This window comes from Myxocyprinus asiaticus, chromosome 48 (genome assembly GCF_019703515.2).
Source record: "Myxocyprinus asiaticus isolate MX2 ecotype Aquarium Trade chromosome 48, UBuf_Myxa_2, whole genome shotgun sequence".
In the NCBI taxonomy this organism is placed as follows: domain Eukaryota; kingdom Metazoa; phylum Chordata; class Actinopteri; order Cypriniformes; family Catostomidae; genus Myxocyprinus; species Myxocyprinus asiaticus.
In genome coordinates, this window is record NC_059391.1 from 15,984,823 (window position 1) to 16,002,500 (window position 17,678).

Sequence of the window (17,678 nt, forward strand, 5' to 3'; positions counted from 1 at the left end):
GAACTAAAGCAATGCAAGGAAATGCAAGTACATCTCCAACTTTTGCTGAAAGTGCTGGTGTCTCTTTGCTGTAATTTGAGTAACCCTATTGTATCTCAAGGCATTGTCTATAGACTCCATAAAGTTCAATTTCTCTGCACAGATCATTTCATTCACCTTCTGTTACAATTTACTCACCAACCTGTTTGTCATGTCTGTCTATGTGTTTAGATTAGCAATAATGTCTTGTTTGTATTCAAAGATAATTTGATTGTGGTATATTTTGATAATCTTGTCACTTGATTTTTTAAAAGATCTGCACTCTGAAGATCGAACCATATCTAAACATATTTGTGATATTATTTTCAATAGCCATGAGAATAGTATTACTCTAAGCTAATTCCTTACATAGAAATTGTGAGCGAATACAACAAGCCCATTGTATAACATATTAATGGTGGAGAATTTTATTCGGATTTACGATCTGATAATTTGTCATTTATCCTTCTTATAATGGTGGTCGAACGCAGCTAATTCCATTATACAAATTCCTACATATCATTGGTGAAGGTACAGTATACGGGCACTTTATTCCATACCATGTACATTTATACTACCAAATTTCCCTACAATATTAACTATGAAGTAATATATTCTACTTCAGAGCTGCGTCAAAAACTCATTGCAAATACCTGACCATAGATGTTGGTATTCTTTTACCCAGAAATTCCTTTAAATCGGAAAGTGATTTTAGTTTTACATTTACATTTACATTTATTCATTTGGCAGACGCTTTTATCCAAAGCGACTTATAAAAGAGGAAAACATAAGCGAATCATTTTAAGGAGACAGTGGCATGAAAAGTGCTGTATTTCAAAGCTTCACTAGCATCATAATAGTATTCAAAACAGAATAAAGTGCAACAGGAAATTTTTAAATTTTTTTTTTTTTTTTTTTTTTTTTTTTAAATGACTGGTTAAGTGCTCATGGAAAAGATGTGTTTTTAGTCATTTTTTGAAGACAGAGAATGAGTCAGCTTCACGTTCACACCTCATAGATGATACGTTTATCAAGTGTCAGGTTCCTGGTGTCAAAAACAGCACAGTTTTTGGGTGAGGTTGCGTTCTCTCCAGTATCTAGTCTAATAGACTCATACTCCTATCTCATTTCCACAAACTTGAAGCGCACAGTTTTCTGGGTAAATATGCGATCCTGTGTGTAAATAAGTATCTCAATGTTGATGTACTCATGAATCCTCTTCTCCACCTTGCCTTTTTGCTTTGACTGAATATCATCAATCTGGCTCTAATGGAATACACAGATCAGAGATGTTATAATTTTATGTACTGTATGTTTAAGAATGTTTTGCAACAATAATAATTAAATTAAGCTAAAATTAGAGTTAAAGGGGTGGTTCACCCAAAAATGAAAATTCTGCATCATTTATGACCTTCTTTCTTCAGCAGAACACATTTGAAGAAAAATATAATATATATTTATATTTAAATATTACTTACTTATTAAGTACTTAAATATTGATTTTTTCCACACCAAAAGTGATCGTTTCACTTTAGAAGACATTTATTTAACCGCTGGAGTCGTATGGATGATGTTTATGCTGACTGTCTGTTCTTTTTGGGGCTTCAAATGTCTGGTCGCCATCCACTTGCATTTTAAGGACCTACTGAGACAAGCTTTTTTCTGAGCTTTTTTTTTTTCTTCAACTGTGTTCTGCTGAAGAAAGAAATTCATACACACCTGGGATATCATGAGGGTGAGTAAATGATGACAGAATTTTCATTTTTGGGTGAACTAACCCTTTAATCCAGAATTTGTTGATCTAGGATTACTGTAAAAATAATGGCTTAAATTTTAAACCTCATTATATTTAAACAAGGTGTAATGGGTGGTACAACTGTTTTATTAGATAAATCTTGATTTAGTCTTGGTTTAAGATTAATCCTTGGTTCAATACACCATAAAAGTTAAAGTGATTTAACATAATTTTGACCCACCAGTACTGTGTCTCAGATGAGGGAAGTTTAGGAAACATAGCTCACACATAACCCTTAACTCCTTCTGCACAATACCTAGGATGTTACTGAATGAGGACTGTTTCAAGTGTAATCCACATATGACACAAAAAAACTAATAGTTCATCCATCTACCTCAGATGAGCTTCAATGTGTCCATAGCTGGTTGTTTAAGGCCTCCAACATATTTCTTTACCATTGATTCATACGCACAGTATTCACTGAAGGTCACCAGTTCTCTCCCATGATGGACCTCATTCTATTTTTCAGTCATCTCCCTGAATGACTCTCTGACTACAATAAAATACAACTTACAATAGTCAACTTTAACATTAAGACAAAGGGACAGTTCACCCAAAAATGTAATTTCTGTCATCATTTACTCTCATGTTGTTCTATGGCTTTCTCCTGTGCAACACCAAAGATAATTTATTGCATAATATCCAATCTACCTTTTGCTATTCAGTGAAAGTGGATGTGGATTAGAGGCTGTCAAGCTCCAAACATACAACTCATACACAATATTCCAAGTCTGTTGAAGCTATTTGATAGCTTAGAGTGTGGAACAAACTAAAATGTAAGCCGTAATTCACAAAAAATTTGGCCTTGAAAATCTTGCTTGACAACCTTGGTGTCCATTCACTTTTATTTTATGGAAGAGAGCAGCTTAATAATTCTGTTATAATAATAATAAAAATAAAAATAACTTTGTGTTCCACAGAAGAAAGTCATACAGGTTTTGAAAGACTGTGGGTGAGTAAATTATTATATAACATTTGGGGTAAACTATGCCTTTGCCAGAATTAGAAGGTCAAGCATTGAGTGTTATGTGCTTGGTGCTGATTATTACAAAGAGTTTATTGGGGGACTTGGTAGCTCAATGAGTACTGACACTGACTACCAAACCTGGAGTTGTGATTTCGAATCCAGGGTGTGCTGAGTGACTCAAGCCAGGTCTCCTAAGCAACCAAATTGGCCTGGTTGCTAGGGAGGGTAGAGTCACATGGGGTAACCTCCTCGTTGTCACGATTAGTGGTTCTCGCTTTCAGTGGGACGTGTGGTAAGTTGTGTGTGGATCACAAAGTATAGCATGAGCCTCCACATGTGGAGTCTCCCTGATGTCATGCACAATGAGCCACATAATAAAATGCACGAATTGACTGGCAACTGAGACTTGTCCTCCAACACACAGACTGAGGTGAGTAACTGCACAGCACCACGACAAGTACCTACTAAGTAGTGGGAACTGGGCATTCCAAATTGGGAGAAAAGGGGATACAAAATTAATAAATAAACAAAGAGTTTATTAAAAATGAAATAAGTAATAATAACCCAACCACAAAACTGGTTCTAAATACTATTGTATTTCATACAGGATGCTATGGAGTCACTCAGGTGGCATTCCCATTGACTGAACACTGGTTGAAGGAGAAAGTAGAGGTTCCCATTTCCTGATTCCTCTGTTCTACACAACTCATTTATGTGGTCATTGAACTCAAGTATTTTCTGCACATACAAATAAAGAGAGTGTTCATTCCAGTCTGGTGTCAGACCACCAAGTAACTAATGATGTTTGTGCCTACCTTGCTAGGCCCCATCCGCTCTGGTTCATAAGGAGGACCTTCATCATAACGTTTTAGCTTAACTCTCACAGAAGAAAGGAGGATTTGAATTTGCTCTCTTAATGATGGATGGGAAGGCTGTAATGGAGTAACTTATAAGTTGACTTCTTATTCAAGGTAAGTCAGAATATTTAGCCATGTTTAGACTTGCCTTGGCTTGTTCAACCATATGTAAGTTTCATTTTCTGTTAAAGCATGATTTCCCGTAAAGCTGCTTTGAAACCATGTGTGTTGTGAAAAGCACTTAACAAATAAAAATGACTTGACCAGGTCCTTGTTAGCTGTGTCTCGTTTCGAAGGCTGCATGCTAGGTAGGACGCGTCCTTTGAAGGCTGCAGTATACCGAGTGTCCTCCTCTAAACAAGTCTTGTTTAAACGAGATGGCCTTCATAGGACAAACAGAAATGGCACATAACATGGTTGCTATGACAGCACACCACTCTTTAACAAGCCCAAGCACTTTGAGTGAGAAGGGAACAAATTCCCTTTTGAAGGGAATGTTTGAGGTAGATTTTAGGATAGTTATAATGATGTAAAGAGAAAAGAAAATAGATTTTACAGGTGTACTTTTAGTCTAATGCTTTATTTTAATTATATACACATCCTTCCAAACGAGACACAGCCAGTGAGTCTGGTGGCAAGGCAGCTAGTTGTAGCCGTCTCCTCATCAAGAAGATAACTGGTGGCAACAGAAACACTCCTAAATGGCTTTGGACATTACATATCATAACATATAACATACTAATACATATTTCTACCTGATTAAAGACCCCATGAAATCACTCGACATGCACAGTTTTCTTCCCAGTGTTGATGTATTTCCTATTGAAACAGGATGTTTGGGCAGGCCATTTTTTAAGTCCTACAAAACTAAACAGCCAATGGGTTTTTAGTTACATCACAGCCATGAACCAGCTGCAGGCGGGATAAGGTGGAGGGACATTTTCAATTTAGAGCCCATTTGATTGGACAAAAATCTGTGAAGTGTCTTCGCTTGAGTCTTCAATATTTTGGGACTATTTTCCCGAAAGAGAAAAACAACATTTTAAAGCTGAAGTGTATCATTTCTGTGCCACTAGTACCACTGAATGAAACTGAAAAATTAAACGTTTTCAAAACAGCTTTCCGAATATGCCCTGTCTTCTGTTGATCAAACAAACAGACAGTCCAGTCCTTAACTCACTCCACTGGTGGAACCAATTTTGTGTCAGGCTGGACGGGCCGGTGCAAAAAACAGAAGAATTTTTTATAGTGCCACAGAGACACAGTGATTACAGTTTTGGAGAAAATTAAATGAATCCAAAAATTCTCTCATCATTTATCACCCTCACGCCATCCAAGATGTGTACGACTTCCTTTCTTCTGCATAACACAAAGATTGTTAAAAGAATATTTCAGCTCTGTGGGTCCATACAATGAAAGTCAACAGGGTCCAGAACTTTGAAGCTCCAAAAAGCATATAAAAATAGCATTAAAGTCATCATTAAGACTCCAGCGGTTAATCCCATGTCTTCTGAAGTGATATGGGTGAGTGAGAAAGTCCTTTTTTACGTAAATACGTTATTTACGTTATTTACTGAAACGTAAATAACTTTTATCACAATGCACTCATGAGACTGAATATGGGGGGGGGGGGGGGGGGGGTTTTGGTTAACATTGTTTATTATCAATTATTTACTGAACTACAATGAACTATACAATTTTGATGCCCTTCATTCATCTGTGAACATATTTTCTCCTAACAAAAAGATGAAACTTAAGTCATCGTTTACATACCCTCTTGTCATTTCAAACCTGTTTGACTTTCTTCTGTGGAACACATTCTGAAGAATGTTCTTTTTTATATAAAATGAACTTGGACTGAGGCTGTCAGTCCCATTCTGCCTAACATCTTATGACAGAAGTCAATAAGTCATACAGGTTTAGGAACAACATGAAGACTAGTAAATGATGACAGAATTATAATTTTTTGTAAACTACCCCTTTACATAAATTAGAACTTAATCTTGAAATGCTTTAACTTAAATGTATATTTACTTTTTTATTAAATTCTTATACTTAAGTATCCTCAGGACCAACAACACTGACATTTTTCTGTGTGTATAAATGATCTCAATTTTTCAAACAAAAATATGAGTTTTTCCTATCCTCAACATAAGGAGAGTCCGCTTCAATGTGTCCTATGCCATTTGTCCCAAGAGTCATGTTAGTGGACATCTCTCTGTCTCTTTCCAGGGCCGCTCCGTCCCGCTCCAGTCTCGCCGTCCTGTTCCAGCGATGCTCGCTCTCTGTCGATTGCAGCTCTGTCCTTTTCCAGCTGCTTTCTGTCTCTCTCCAATGCTGTTTTCTCCCTCTCTGCAATGGCTCTCTCTCACTCCAAAAGCACTCTCTCTCTGTCCAGTTCTGTATGCTCTTTCTCCAGAAGCTTTCTCTCTCTTCTAATCTTTGCTCTTTCAATGTCAAGCTCATTATGATACTTAGAGGGGCTCTTTTCAGTCGGCCTACCTCTCTCACATTCAGATGTCTCTGACGAAGTTCCTCTATCCACCATTGTTGTTTGAGAGTTGACCTGGATTACTGAACGTGTCAGTAACTCTACGATATCACTCCCCATTTTGACCTGATACATTATCTTGCTGGGCTGAGCTGCACATTCAGACTCATCTGCTAGGTTGGACAGTAAGGTTGGTTTGGTAGGGTCCACGTCAGTAGAATCCCCATCTACAGCCTTTCCCATAAGTTTGTACCATTGCCAGGATTAAGGTTTCACTGTTGCAACATCCTTCGCAAGAGCTTTTAAAACCTATGCCAAAGGAAGGGAAGAAAAATCAACATCAAGTAATAGCTTTAGCAGGCATTACGATCATATTTCTCAGACATAAAGTCGCTCCTGGTCACAATTGTGTTGTTGAGAGAAAAAAACACACAGATAAGTCGCATCTGTGAATAAGTCACACTGGCAGAGGTTGCATGCGGCAGGCACTAGGGCCCAGGAGCAGTCGCACAACTTCCCTTCAGCCGCTCAGCAACATGTCAAGACACACACTGTGAAGATGCCTCACGATCTACAGGAGCATCTACTTTTAGTAATCGTGTGTAGTAACTTTTCATAATATTTTCATACAGTACTATGCGAAAGTCTTAGGCACATAAGATGTTTCACAAAAGCATTTGTCTTAAGATAGTTATTTATATCTTCAGCTTCAGAGTGTCAATAGGAAATATAAATGTTAGACTCCCAAACATTACTTTTGCAAATAGAAAAGATTAGAATAGAAGAACAGGGAGCCCTGCAACAGATGTCATGGCCCCCACAGAGACCCCCACCAAACATTGAGTCAGTCTGAGATTACATGAAGAGACAGAATCAATTGAGACAGCCTAAATAGATAGAAGAACTGTGGCGAATTCTCCAAGAAGCTTGGAACATCCTATCTGCCAACAACCAAGAACAACTATGTCCAGGTGTACCTAGGAGAATTGGTGCTGTTTTAAAGGCAAAGGTGGTCACACTGAATATTGAGTTAGCTTTTTTATGTTTACTGGACTTTGTATGACATTAAGTGATAAATGCTCTGGTTCAAAAGGAGGACCTTCATCATAACGTTTTAGCTTAACTCTCACAGAAGAAAGGAGGATTTGAATTTGCTCTCTTAATGATGGATGGGAAGGCTGTAATGGAGTAACTTATAAGTTGACTTCTTATTCAAGGTAAGTCAGAATATTTAGCCATGTTTAGACTTGCCTTGGCTTGTTCAACCATATGTAAGTTTCATTTTCTGTTAAAGCATGATTTCCCGTAAAGCTGCTTTGAAACCATGTGTGTTGTGAAAAGCACTTAACAAATAAAAATGACTTGACCAGGTCCTTGTTAGCTGTGTCTCGTTTCGAAGGCTGCATGCTAGGTAGGACGCGTCCTTTGAAGGCTGCAGTATACCGAGTGTCCTCCTCTAAACAAGTCTTGTTTAAACGAGATGGCCTTCATAGGACAAACAGAAATGGCACATAACATGGTTGCTATGACAGCACACCACTCTTTAACAAGCCCAAGCACTTTGAGTGAGAAGGGAACAAATTCCCTTTTGAAGGGAATGTTTGAGGTAGATTTTAGGATAGTTATAATGATGTAAAGAGAAAAGAAAATAGATTTTACAGGTGTACTTTTAGTCTAATGCTTTATTTTAATTATATACACATCCTTCCAAACGAGACACAGCCAGTGAGTCTGGTGGCAAGGCAGCTAGTTGTAGCCGTCTCCTCATCAAGAAGATAACTGGTGGCAACAGAAACACTCCTAAATGGCTTTGGACATTACATATCATAACATATAACATACTAATACATATTTCTACCTGATTAAAGACCCCATGAAATCACTCGACATGCACAGTTTTCTTCCCAGTGTTGATGTATTTCCTATTGAAACAGGATGTTTGGGCAGGCCATTTTTTAAGTCCTACAAAACTAAACAGCCAATGGGTTTTTAGTTACATCACAGCCATGAACCAGCTGCAGGCGGGATAAGGTGGAGGGACATTTTCAATTTAGAGCCCATTTGATTGGACAAAAATCTGTGAAGTGTCTTCGCTTGAGTCTTCAATATTTTGGGACTATTTTCCCGAAAGAGAAAAACAACATTTTAAAGCTGAAGTGTATCATTTCTGTGCCACTAGTACCACTGAATGAAACTGAAAAATTAAACGTTTTCAAAACAGCTTTCCGAATATGCCCTGTCTTCTGTTGATCAAACAAACAGACAGTCCAGTCCTTAACTCACTCCACTGGTGGAACCAATTTTGTGTCAGGCTGGACGGGCCGGTGCAAAAAACAGAAGAATTTTTTATAGTGCCACAGAGACACAGTGATTACAGTTTTGGAGAAAATTAAATGAATCCAAAAATTCTCTCATCATTTATCACCCTCACGCCATCCAAGATGTGTACGACTTCCTTTCTTCTGCATAACACAAAGATTGTTAAAAGAATATTTCAGCTCTGTGGGTCCATACAATGAAAGTCAACAGGGTCCAGAACTTTGAAGCTCCAAAAAGCATATAAAAATAGCATTAAAGTCATCATTAAGACTCCAGCGGTTAATCCCATGTCTTCTGAAGTGATATGGGTGAGTGAGAAAGTCCTTTTTTACGTAAATACGTTATTTACGTTATTTACTGAAACGTAAATAACTTTTATCACAATGCACTCATGAGACTGAATATGGGGGGGGGGGGGGGGGGGGGGGTTTTGGTTAACATTGTTTATTATCAATTATTTACTGAACTACAATGAACTATACAATTTTGATGCCCTTCATTCATCTGTGAACATATTTTCTCCTAACAAAAAGATGAAACTTAAGTCATCGTTTACATACCCTCTTGTCATTTCAAACCTGTTTGACTTTCTTCTGTGGAACACATTCTGAAGAATGTTCTTTTTTATATAAAATGAACTTGGACTGAGGCTGTCAGTCCCATTCTGCCTAACATCTTATGACAGAAGTCAATAAGTCATACAGGTTTAGGAACAACATGAAGACTAGTAAATGATGACAGAATTATAATTTTTTGTAAACTACCCCTTTACATAAATTAGAACTTAATCTTGAAATGCTTTAACTTAAATGTATATTTACTTTTTTATTAAATTCTTATACTTAAGTATCCTCAGGACCAACAACACTGACATTTTTCTGTGTGTATAAATGATCTCAATTTTTCAAACAAAAATATGAGTTTTTCCTATCCTCAACATAAGGAGAGTCCGCTTCAATGTGTCCTATGCCATTTGTCCCAAGAGTCATGTTAGTGGACATCTCTCTGTCTCTTTCCAGGGCCGCTCCGTCCCGCTCCAGTCTCGCCGTCCTGTTCCAGCGATGCTCGCTCTCTGTCGATTGCAGCTCTGTCCTTTTCCAGCTGCTTTCTGTCTCTCTCCAATGCTGTTTTCTCCCTCTCTGCAATGGCTCTCTCTCACTCCAAAAGCACTCTCTCTCTGTCCAGTTCTGTATGCTCTTTCTCCAGAAGCTTTCTCTCTCTTCTAATCTTTGCTCTTTCAATGTCAAGCTCATTATGATACTTAGAGGGGCTCTTTTCAGTCGGCCTACCTCTCTCACATTCAGATGTCTCTGACGAAGTTCCTCTATCCACCATTGTTGTTTGAGAGTTGACCTGGATTACTGAACGTGTCAGTAACTCTACGATATCACTCCCCATTTTGACCTGATACATTATCTTGCTGGGCTGAGCTGCACATTCAGACTCATCTGCTAGGTTGGACAGTAAGGTTGGTTTGGTAGGGTCCACGTCAGTAGAATCCCCATCTACAGCCTTTCCCATAAGTTTGTACCATTGCCAGGATTAAGGTTTCACTGTTGCAACATCCTTCGCAAGAGCTTTTAAAACCTATGCCAAAGGAAGGGAAGAAAAATCAACATCAAGTAATAGCTTTAGCAGGCATTACGATCATATTTCTCAGACATAAAGTCGCTCCTGGTCACAATTGTGTTGTTGAGAGAAAAAAACACACAGATAAGTCGCATCTGTGAATAAGTCACACTGGCAGAGGTTGCATGCGGCAGGCACTAGGGCCCAGGAGCAGTCGCACAACTTCCCTTCAGCCGCTCAGCAACATGTCAAGACACACACTGTGAAGATGCCTCACGATCTACAGGAGCATCTACTTTTAGTAATCGTGTGTAGTAACTTTTCATAATATTTTCATACAGTACTATGCGAAAGTCTTAGGCACATAAGATGTTTCACAAAAGCATTTGTCTTAAGATAGTTATTTATATCTTCAGCTTCAGAGTGTCAATAGGAAATATAAATGTTAGACTCCCAAACATTACTTTTGCAAATAGAAAAGATTAGAATAGAAGAACAGGGAGCCCTGCAACAGATGTCATGGCCCCCACAGAGACCCCCACCAAACATTGAGTCAGTCTGAGATTACATGAAGAGACAGAATCAATTGAGACAGCCTAAATAGATAGAAGAACTGTGGCGAATTCTCCAAGAAGCTTGGAACATCCTATCTGCCAACAACCAAGAACAACTATGTCCAGGTGTACCTAGGAGAATTGGTGCTGTTTTAAAGGCAAAGGTGGTCACACTGAATATTGAGTTAGCTTTTTTATGTTTACTGGACTTTGTATGACATTAAGTGATAAATGCTCTGGTTCAAAAGGAGGACCTTCATCATAACGTTTTAGCTTAACTCTCACAGAAGAAAGGAGGATTTGAATTTGCTCTCTTAATGATGGATGGGAAGGCTGTAATGGAGTAACTTATAAGTTGACTTCTTATTCAAGGTAAGTCAGAATATTTAGCCATGTTTAGACTTGCCTTGGCTTGTTCAACCATATGTAAGTTTCATTTTCTGTTAAAGCATGATTTCCCGTAAAGCTGCTTTGAAACCATGTGTGTTGTGAAAAGCACTTAACAAATAAAAATGACTTGACCAGGTCCTTGTTAGCTGTGTCTCGTTTCGAAGGCTGCATGCTAGGTAGGACGCGTCCTTTGAAGGCTGCAGTATACCGAGTGTCCTCCTCTAAACAAGTCTTGTTTAAACGAGATGGCCTTCATAGGACAAACAGAAATGGCACATAACATGGTTGCTATGACAGCACACCACTCTTTAACAAGCCCAAGCACTTTGAGTGAGAAGGGAACAAATTCCCTTTTGAAGGGAATGTTTGAGGTAGATTTTAGGATAGTTATAATGATGTAAAGAGAAAAGAAAATAGATTTTACAGGTGTACTTTTAGTCTAATGCTTTATTTTAATTATATACACATCCTTCCAAACGAGACACAGCCAGTGAGTCTGGTGGCAAGGCAGCTAGTTGTAGCCGTCTCCTCATCAAGAAGATAACTGGTGGCAACAGAAACACTCCTAAATGGCTTTGGACATTACATATCATAACATATAACATACTAATACATATTTCTACCTGATTAAAGACCCCATGAAATCACTCGACATGCACAGTTTTCTTCCCAGTGTTGATGTATTTCCTATTGAAACAGGATGTTTGGGCAGGCCATTTTTTAAGTCCTACAAAACTAAACAGCCAATGGGTTTTTAGTTACATCACAGCCATGAACCAGCTGCAGGCGGGATAAGGTGGAGGGACATTTTCAATTTAGAGCCCATTTGATTGGACAAAAATCTGTGAAGTGTCTTCGCTTGAGTCTTCAATATTTTGGGACTATTTTCCCGAAAGAGAAAAACAACATTTTAAAGCTGAAGTGTATCATTTCTGTGCCACTAGTACCACTGAATGAAACTGAAAAATTAAACATTTTCAAAACAGCTTTCCGAATATGCCCTGTCTTCTGTTGATCAAACAAACAGACAGTCCAGTCCTTAACTCACTCCACTGGTGGAACCAATTTTGTGTCAGGCTGGACGGGCCGGTGCAAAAAACAGAAGAATTTTTTATAGTGCCACAGAGACACAGTGATTACAGTTTTGGAGAAAATTAAATGAATCCAAAAATTCTCTCATCATTTATCACCCTCACGCCATCCAAGATGTGTACGACTTCCTTTCTTCTGCAGAACACAAAGATTGTTAAAAGAATATTTCAGCTCTGTGGGTCCATACAATGAAAGTCAACAGGGTCCAGAACTTTGAAGCTCCAAAAAGCATATAAAAATAGCATTAAAGTCATCATTAAGACTCCAGCGGTTAATCCCATGTCTTCTGAAGTGATATGGGTGAGTGAGAAAGTCCTTTTTTACTATAAATCCACTTTCAAACAGCCCTACTAGCACTCATCTCTCAGAAGATTTCTTCTTTTGTTTTTGGCGATTCACATTCTTCATTCATTCTTTGTTTGTGTTCAGCAGAACATACATTTCTGGGATGGCATGAGGGTGAGTAAATGATGAGAGAATTTTCATTTTTGAGTGAACTATTCCTTAAAGCTACTTTTTGCAAGACCGGAAAACACTAGTAACCTTTTGTCCTGCATTAAAAGAAACACTCACCTATTGTTACAGATTTTTGAGGTTGTGAAGCATTAAACAAAGTACATGAAGTACTGATTTTGTAGGACACTCAATAAATGTGATAGATTCAGAGGTCTGAAACGTAAATAACTTTTATCACAATGCACTCACGAGACTGAATATGGGGGGGGGGTTTGGTTAACATTGTTTATTATCAATTATTTACTGAACTACAATGAACTATACAATTTTGATGCCCTTCATTCATCTGTGAACATATTTTCTCCTAACAAAAAGATGAAACTTAAGTCATCGTTTACATACCCTCTTGTCATTTCAAACCTGTTTGACTTTCTTCTGTGGAACACATTCTGAAGAATGTTCTTTTTTATATAAAATGAACTTGGACTGAGGCTGTCAGTCCCATTCTGCCTAACATCTTATGACAGAAGTCAATAAGTCATACAGGTTTAGGAACAACATGAAGACTAGTAAATGATGACAGAATTATAATTTTTTGTAAACTACCCCTTTACATAAATTAGAACTTAATCTTGAAATGCTTTAACTTAAATGTATATTTACTTTTTTATTAAATTCTTATACTTAAGTATCCTCAGGACCAACAACACTGACATTTTTCTGTGTGTATAAATGATCTCAATTTTTCAAACAATAATATGAGTTTTTCCTATCCTCAACATAAGGAGAGTCCGCTTCAATGTGTCCTATGCCATTTGTCCCAAGAGTCATGTTAGTGGACATCTCTCTGTCTCTTTCCAGGGCCGCTCCGTCCCGCTCCAGTCTCGCCGTCCTGCATTTGCTTGACAGGCTGACATAAAAACTGCCTGCAACAGAAACAGGTTTTTAACTTTTTACAACTTCGTATAGATTAACATATGTACTTTATTGCCGGTCAGTAACATCAATAATTATACACAAACAAATGCAGATATTAAGCACATCCGCTATTATTGATGACAAATGAATCAGCAGATACTGCTAGCCATTTCTGCATGTGTTCCTCCTGCCAGAGAATAAACAGTGATGGGCCATGCGCCACCTGATCAGCATCTCTGTGTCTTTGTGAGACCCTGAAAACAAAATGGCAATGAAAACAAACAGCCAAATGTTGATGTACAGTAGGATTAATTGTCCTGTAACGTGATTATTCATGCATGTGCAAAACAAACCACTACACTCCAAACCAGAACATTAGCACTGACAACTAACGTCAGCCTGTATGAATAGTGAGAAATCCTTATAACCCTAAAGCTTCAGCACTTACTTAGTGCTTTAAATAAGATTTCAAAGTAAACTGAATTGGGTATAAACTTCGTACTGCCATAAAGAAGTTACAGAAACATGCAACAGTTTTGCATGCATGCACATTTCGGGTTTATAGCATTACATTCACACTGATGTGTTGGTTGCGCCATTGTTTAAAGTCATAGATGTCCAAAACTGCACTTGAGAGATACACAATTAAAAAATGTTGACTTTCAACAAAAGTTTGGTTCTCTGTAGTGGATGGTGGAACTTCACAGCTTCTCCGTTTCTGATAGATGGGCGAATGGTGTCCCTCTACTGGTCGGGTGAAGCAATTGCTAAAGGCTCTCATTTCTAATACGAAAAGGGACTTTGGGTAAACTAAATGACAAAAAATGAAAGGACTGTCTTTCCATCAATTTATGTTTAGTTTTTGTTTATTTTATAGATTTTAAATCTCCAGGTTTTATGATAGGTAGACCTTTTTCACAGTAGCGCCACATTTGATTTTTGATGTGAATGAAAACGAGGCTGTGAGGGATATACTTGCAATCACTTCAATGGCATCCACTGAAAAAAAGCTCCTAGATCACGTTATTTTCCACAACTCATGTTTGAGTTTTTCATCAACTTAAATTTCTTGGAAAGGTGGGGGGTGTTTCAATGTTTCATCAGCAGAACGATTCAAAACCATTTAAATAACATTAAAAGGCCAAAGTATACTTCGGTTGTACACATTATTGATCGCCTCGCTCACGGCGTGCGCTCAGCCTTTCAAAGTCTACTCTTTTGATCGCGAGTAAATACTAATGTTTTTGACGCATGTGCACTACGACTGCATTGAGATACTCGTTTAATAGTCAACGGCAGGTGAATGCGCCAATGATGCGCACAGACAAGGAAAATCTGGTCCACGCTTGGACAGTCTGCACAGACGTCACTTTAAAGGTCAAAGATACAGTATGTGTGACACAAATTTCATCATCAGCACAGTCTGAGCGGGCTGTCCGCGTGCAGTTTTGATTTTCTTGACAGTCACCGTCTGGGCGCATCGTCGGCACATGCATCTGCCGTCGACTGTACTAAAAGAGTATCATAAAGCAGTCATAGTGTGCATGCGTTGAACGCTTTCTTATACACTCTCTGTCAAAAAAGTATATTTGAAAGGCTGAGCACTTGCCCATGTCCGAGACAACCCAGAACACAGAAAATACGAAGTATCCCAGAGATTTAAGTCTATTCCTCAGCCTAATTGTCAAAACATTAAAGATGGCGCTACTGTAAATAAGGTACATTCTGAAGGAAAATCAAAATGATCCTTGGGTTGTCTTTTTGTGTTCTAGAGATATATTTGAACATTGTTATGTATCATTTTTGTATTTAACACTCCAAAACTGATCACATTTGTTGAACGCACATACGTGACTCATAGAATGGATTTCACTTGCCACATAAAGTCTTTCATTCTCAGAACCAACAACACTGACATTTTTCTGTGTATATGAATTCTCAAAATCTCTCAATTAATTGTTCAAACAAAAATATTAGTCTTTTCCTGTCCTCAACATAAGGAGAGTCCATTTCAACGTGTCCTATGCCATTTGTCCCAAGAGTCATGGCAGTGAATGTCTCTCTGTCTCTTTCCAGGGCCGCTCTGTCCCGCTCCAGTCTCGCTCTGTCCTGTTCCAGTGATGCTCGCTCTCTGTTGATTGCAGCTCTGTCCTTTTCCAGCTGCTTTCTGTCTCTCTCCAATGCTGTTTTCTCCCTCGCTGCGATGGCTCTCTCTCGCTCCAAAAGCACTCTCTCTCTGTCCAGTTCTGCATGCTCTTTCTCCAGAAGCTTTCTCTCTCTTCTAATCTTTGCTCTTTCAATGTCAAGCTCATTATGATTCTTGGAGGGGCTCTTTTCAGTCTGCCTACCTCTCTCTCGTTCAGACGTCTCTGACGAAGTTCCTCCATCCGCCACTGTTTGAGAGTTGACCTGGATTACTGAATGTGTCAATAATTCTAGAATATCACTCCCCATTTCGACCTGATACATCTTCTTGCTGGGCTGAGCTACACATTCAGACTCATCGGCTAAGTCAGACAGTAAGGTTGGTTCAGGAGGGTCAATATCAGTGGAATCCCCATCTACAGCCTTTCCCATAAGTCTGTACCATCGCCAGGATTCAGGTTTCGCCGTTGCAACATCCTTCTCCATAGATTTTAAATCCTATTCAAAAGGCAGAAAAGCGAAAACTACATCAAAGAAACTGCATTAACAAAGTATTTCCATACTAGAACAGGTTATAACTAGATTGTTACATTTTATGAAGAAAATGTGAGTGGTGCTTGGACGTACAAAACTAACCACTCCAATACCAGGGCGTTACTATTCAAAGATTACTAAGGTGTTTTGGGTGGTTTTGTCGTTATGTGGGTACAAAGGCTTTGCTAGATGTTTGCCAGGGTGTTCTGAGCATTTTCTTACTGGCCCAAGCCTCTATGATATTCTGGTCTCTATGATATTTGTCGTTTGTTCAAATCACTAAAGCCCAAAGTATACTTCAGTTTTGATGCGAACGCCTAGCGTATGCATACTGTCGAACACGCAGCTTTGCAAAGTATACTCCATTTACTGTGCGGGCATACACAGGTGGTTGAGGCACGCACACTACGGCTGTGATATTAGACAGATTCTCTTAAGGAGTTTAGACCCATAAAGATGTCTTTATAGTCCTTCAGAGTCGAGTTATACAAATGCAGGTATCTCCTGACTCCTCGCAAACGCGTTCTTGATATGCACATTCGCTGTTGTTGTTTCCACCTTCGTCTTCTGTAGTTTAGCTGCAATTACATCTTTTATCACTTCTCCTTGACAGCAACAGCTCAATTGTGAGTGTTGCCACCTTGTGCACCCACTAATTAGAGCAAATATTTCCAGGCACATGCGCATTCTGCATGTTCAGAGTACATGTGGATAGAAAAATCTGGCGTCACAATTTGCGTCTAACGAGTCTGACCAAAGTATACTTTGGACTTAATCCTAAATGTGAACAATAGCATGCATCACTTACAGTGTTGGGGTGTAATCTGATTACAAAGTAATTAGTAACTATAATGAAAGACATTTTAAATTATTGTAATCAGATTAGTTACTGACTTTTAAGGCAATTAAGGTAATTACTTTTAAGTACATTACATGGCTCACACATAATTCTAATATAATATTATGTATAATACATTTATAATATGAATTCATATGTTGCACGTCTGTTTGCCTCTCAGTGACATCTGAAGGGTGTGCGAAAAAGAGGATATATAGACATTATTTTAAACTTGAACTTTTCTGTAAAAAGTGTTTTTAAGAGTAACTGAAAAGTAAAGTAACTGGTACTGTGATTACTTTTGTGAAGTTATGCAACTAAGAGAAGTAATTATTGTAATGGATTACATTTTTTTTAGTAACTTACTCAACACTGATCACCAATGAGTGACATTTTGAATAGCTATTGGCCATGGGCAATGGAAAAGAGGCAGTGTACTGTTGCAATTAAAACAGGTGTAATGGGGGGGACTGGGTAGATCAGCGAGTATTGACTCTGACTACCACCCCTGGAGTCGCAAGTTCGAATCCAGGGTGTGCTGAGTGACTCCAGCCAGGTCTCCTAAGCAACCAAATTGGCCTGGTTGCTAGGGAGGGTACAGTCACATGGGTAACCTCCTTGTGGTCATGATTAGTGGTTCTTGCTCTCAATGGTAAATTGTGCGTGGATCGCGGAGTATAGCATGAGCCTCCACGTGCGGAGTCTCCGTGGTGTCACGCACAGCAAGCCACGTGA

At 38.6% G+C, this 17,678-nt stretch overlaps 1 protein-coding gene and 2 pseudogenes across 2 annotated transcripts in view; all 3 read right to left on the minus strand.

Annotated features, from left to right (window-relative positions):
• Nucleotides 1–5,269: 5,269 nt before the first annotated feature.
• On the minus strand, nucleotides 5,270–7,397 carry LOC127437342 (rho guanine nucleotide exchange factor 18-like; annotated as a pseudogene).
• A 1,469-nt stretch (nucleotides 7,398–8,866) lies between these two features.
• On the minus strand, nucleotides 8,867–14,907 carry LOC127437343 (rho guanine nucleotide exchange factor 18-like; annotated as a pseudogene).
• LOC127437505 (rho guanine nucleotide exchange factor 18-like) overlaps nucleotides 13,475–17,678 on the minus strand; it is a 5,373-nt gene continuing 1,169 nt past the window's right edge. For both annotated transcript variants that reach the window (XM_051692477.1, XM_051692478.1), the window contains exon 4: nucleotides 13,475–16,069. In XM_051692477.1, the coding sequence (XP_051548437.1) occupies nucleotides 15,365–16,069 (705 nt within the window). In that variant the 3' untranslated portion in view covers nucleotides 13,475–15,364. The remainder of the gene's footprint in view (nucleotides 16,070–17,678) is intronic.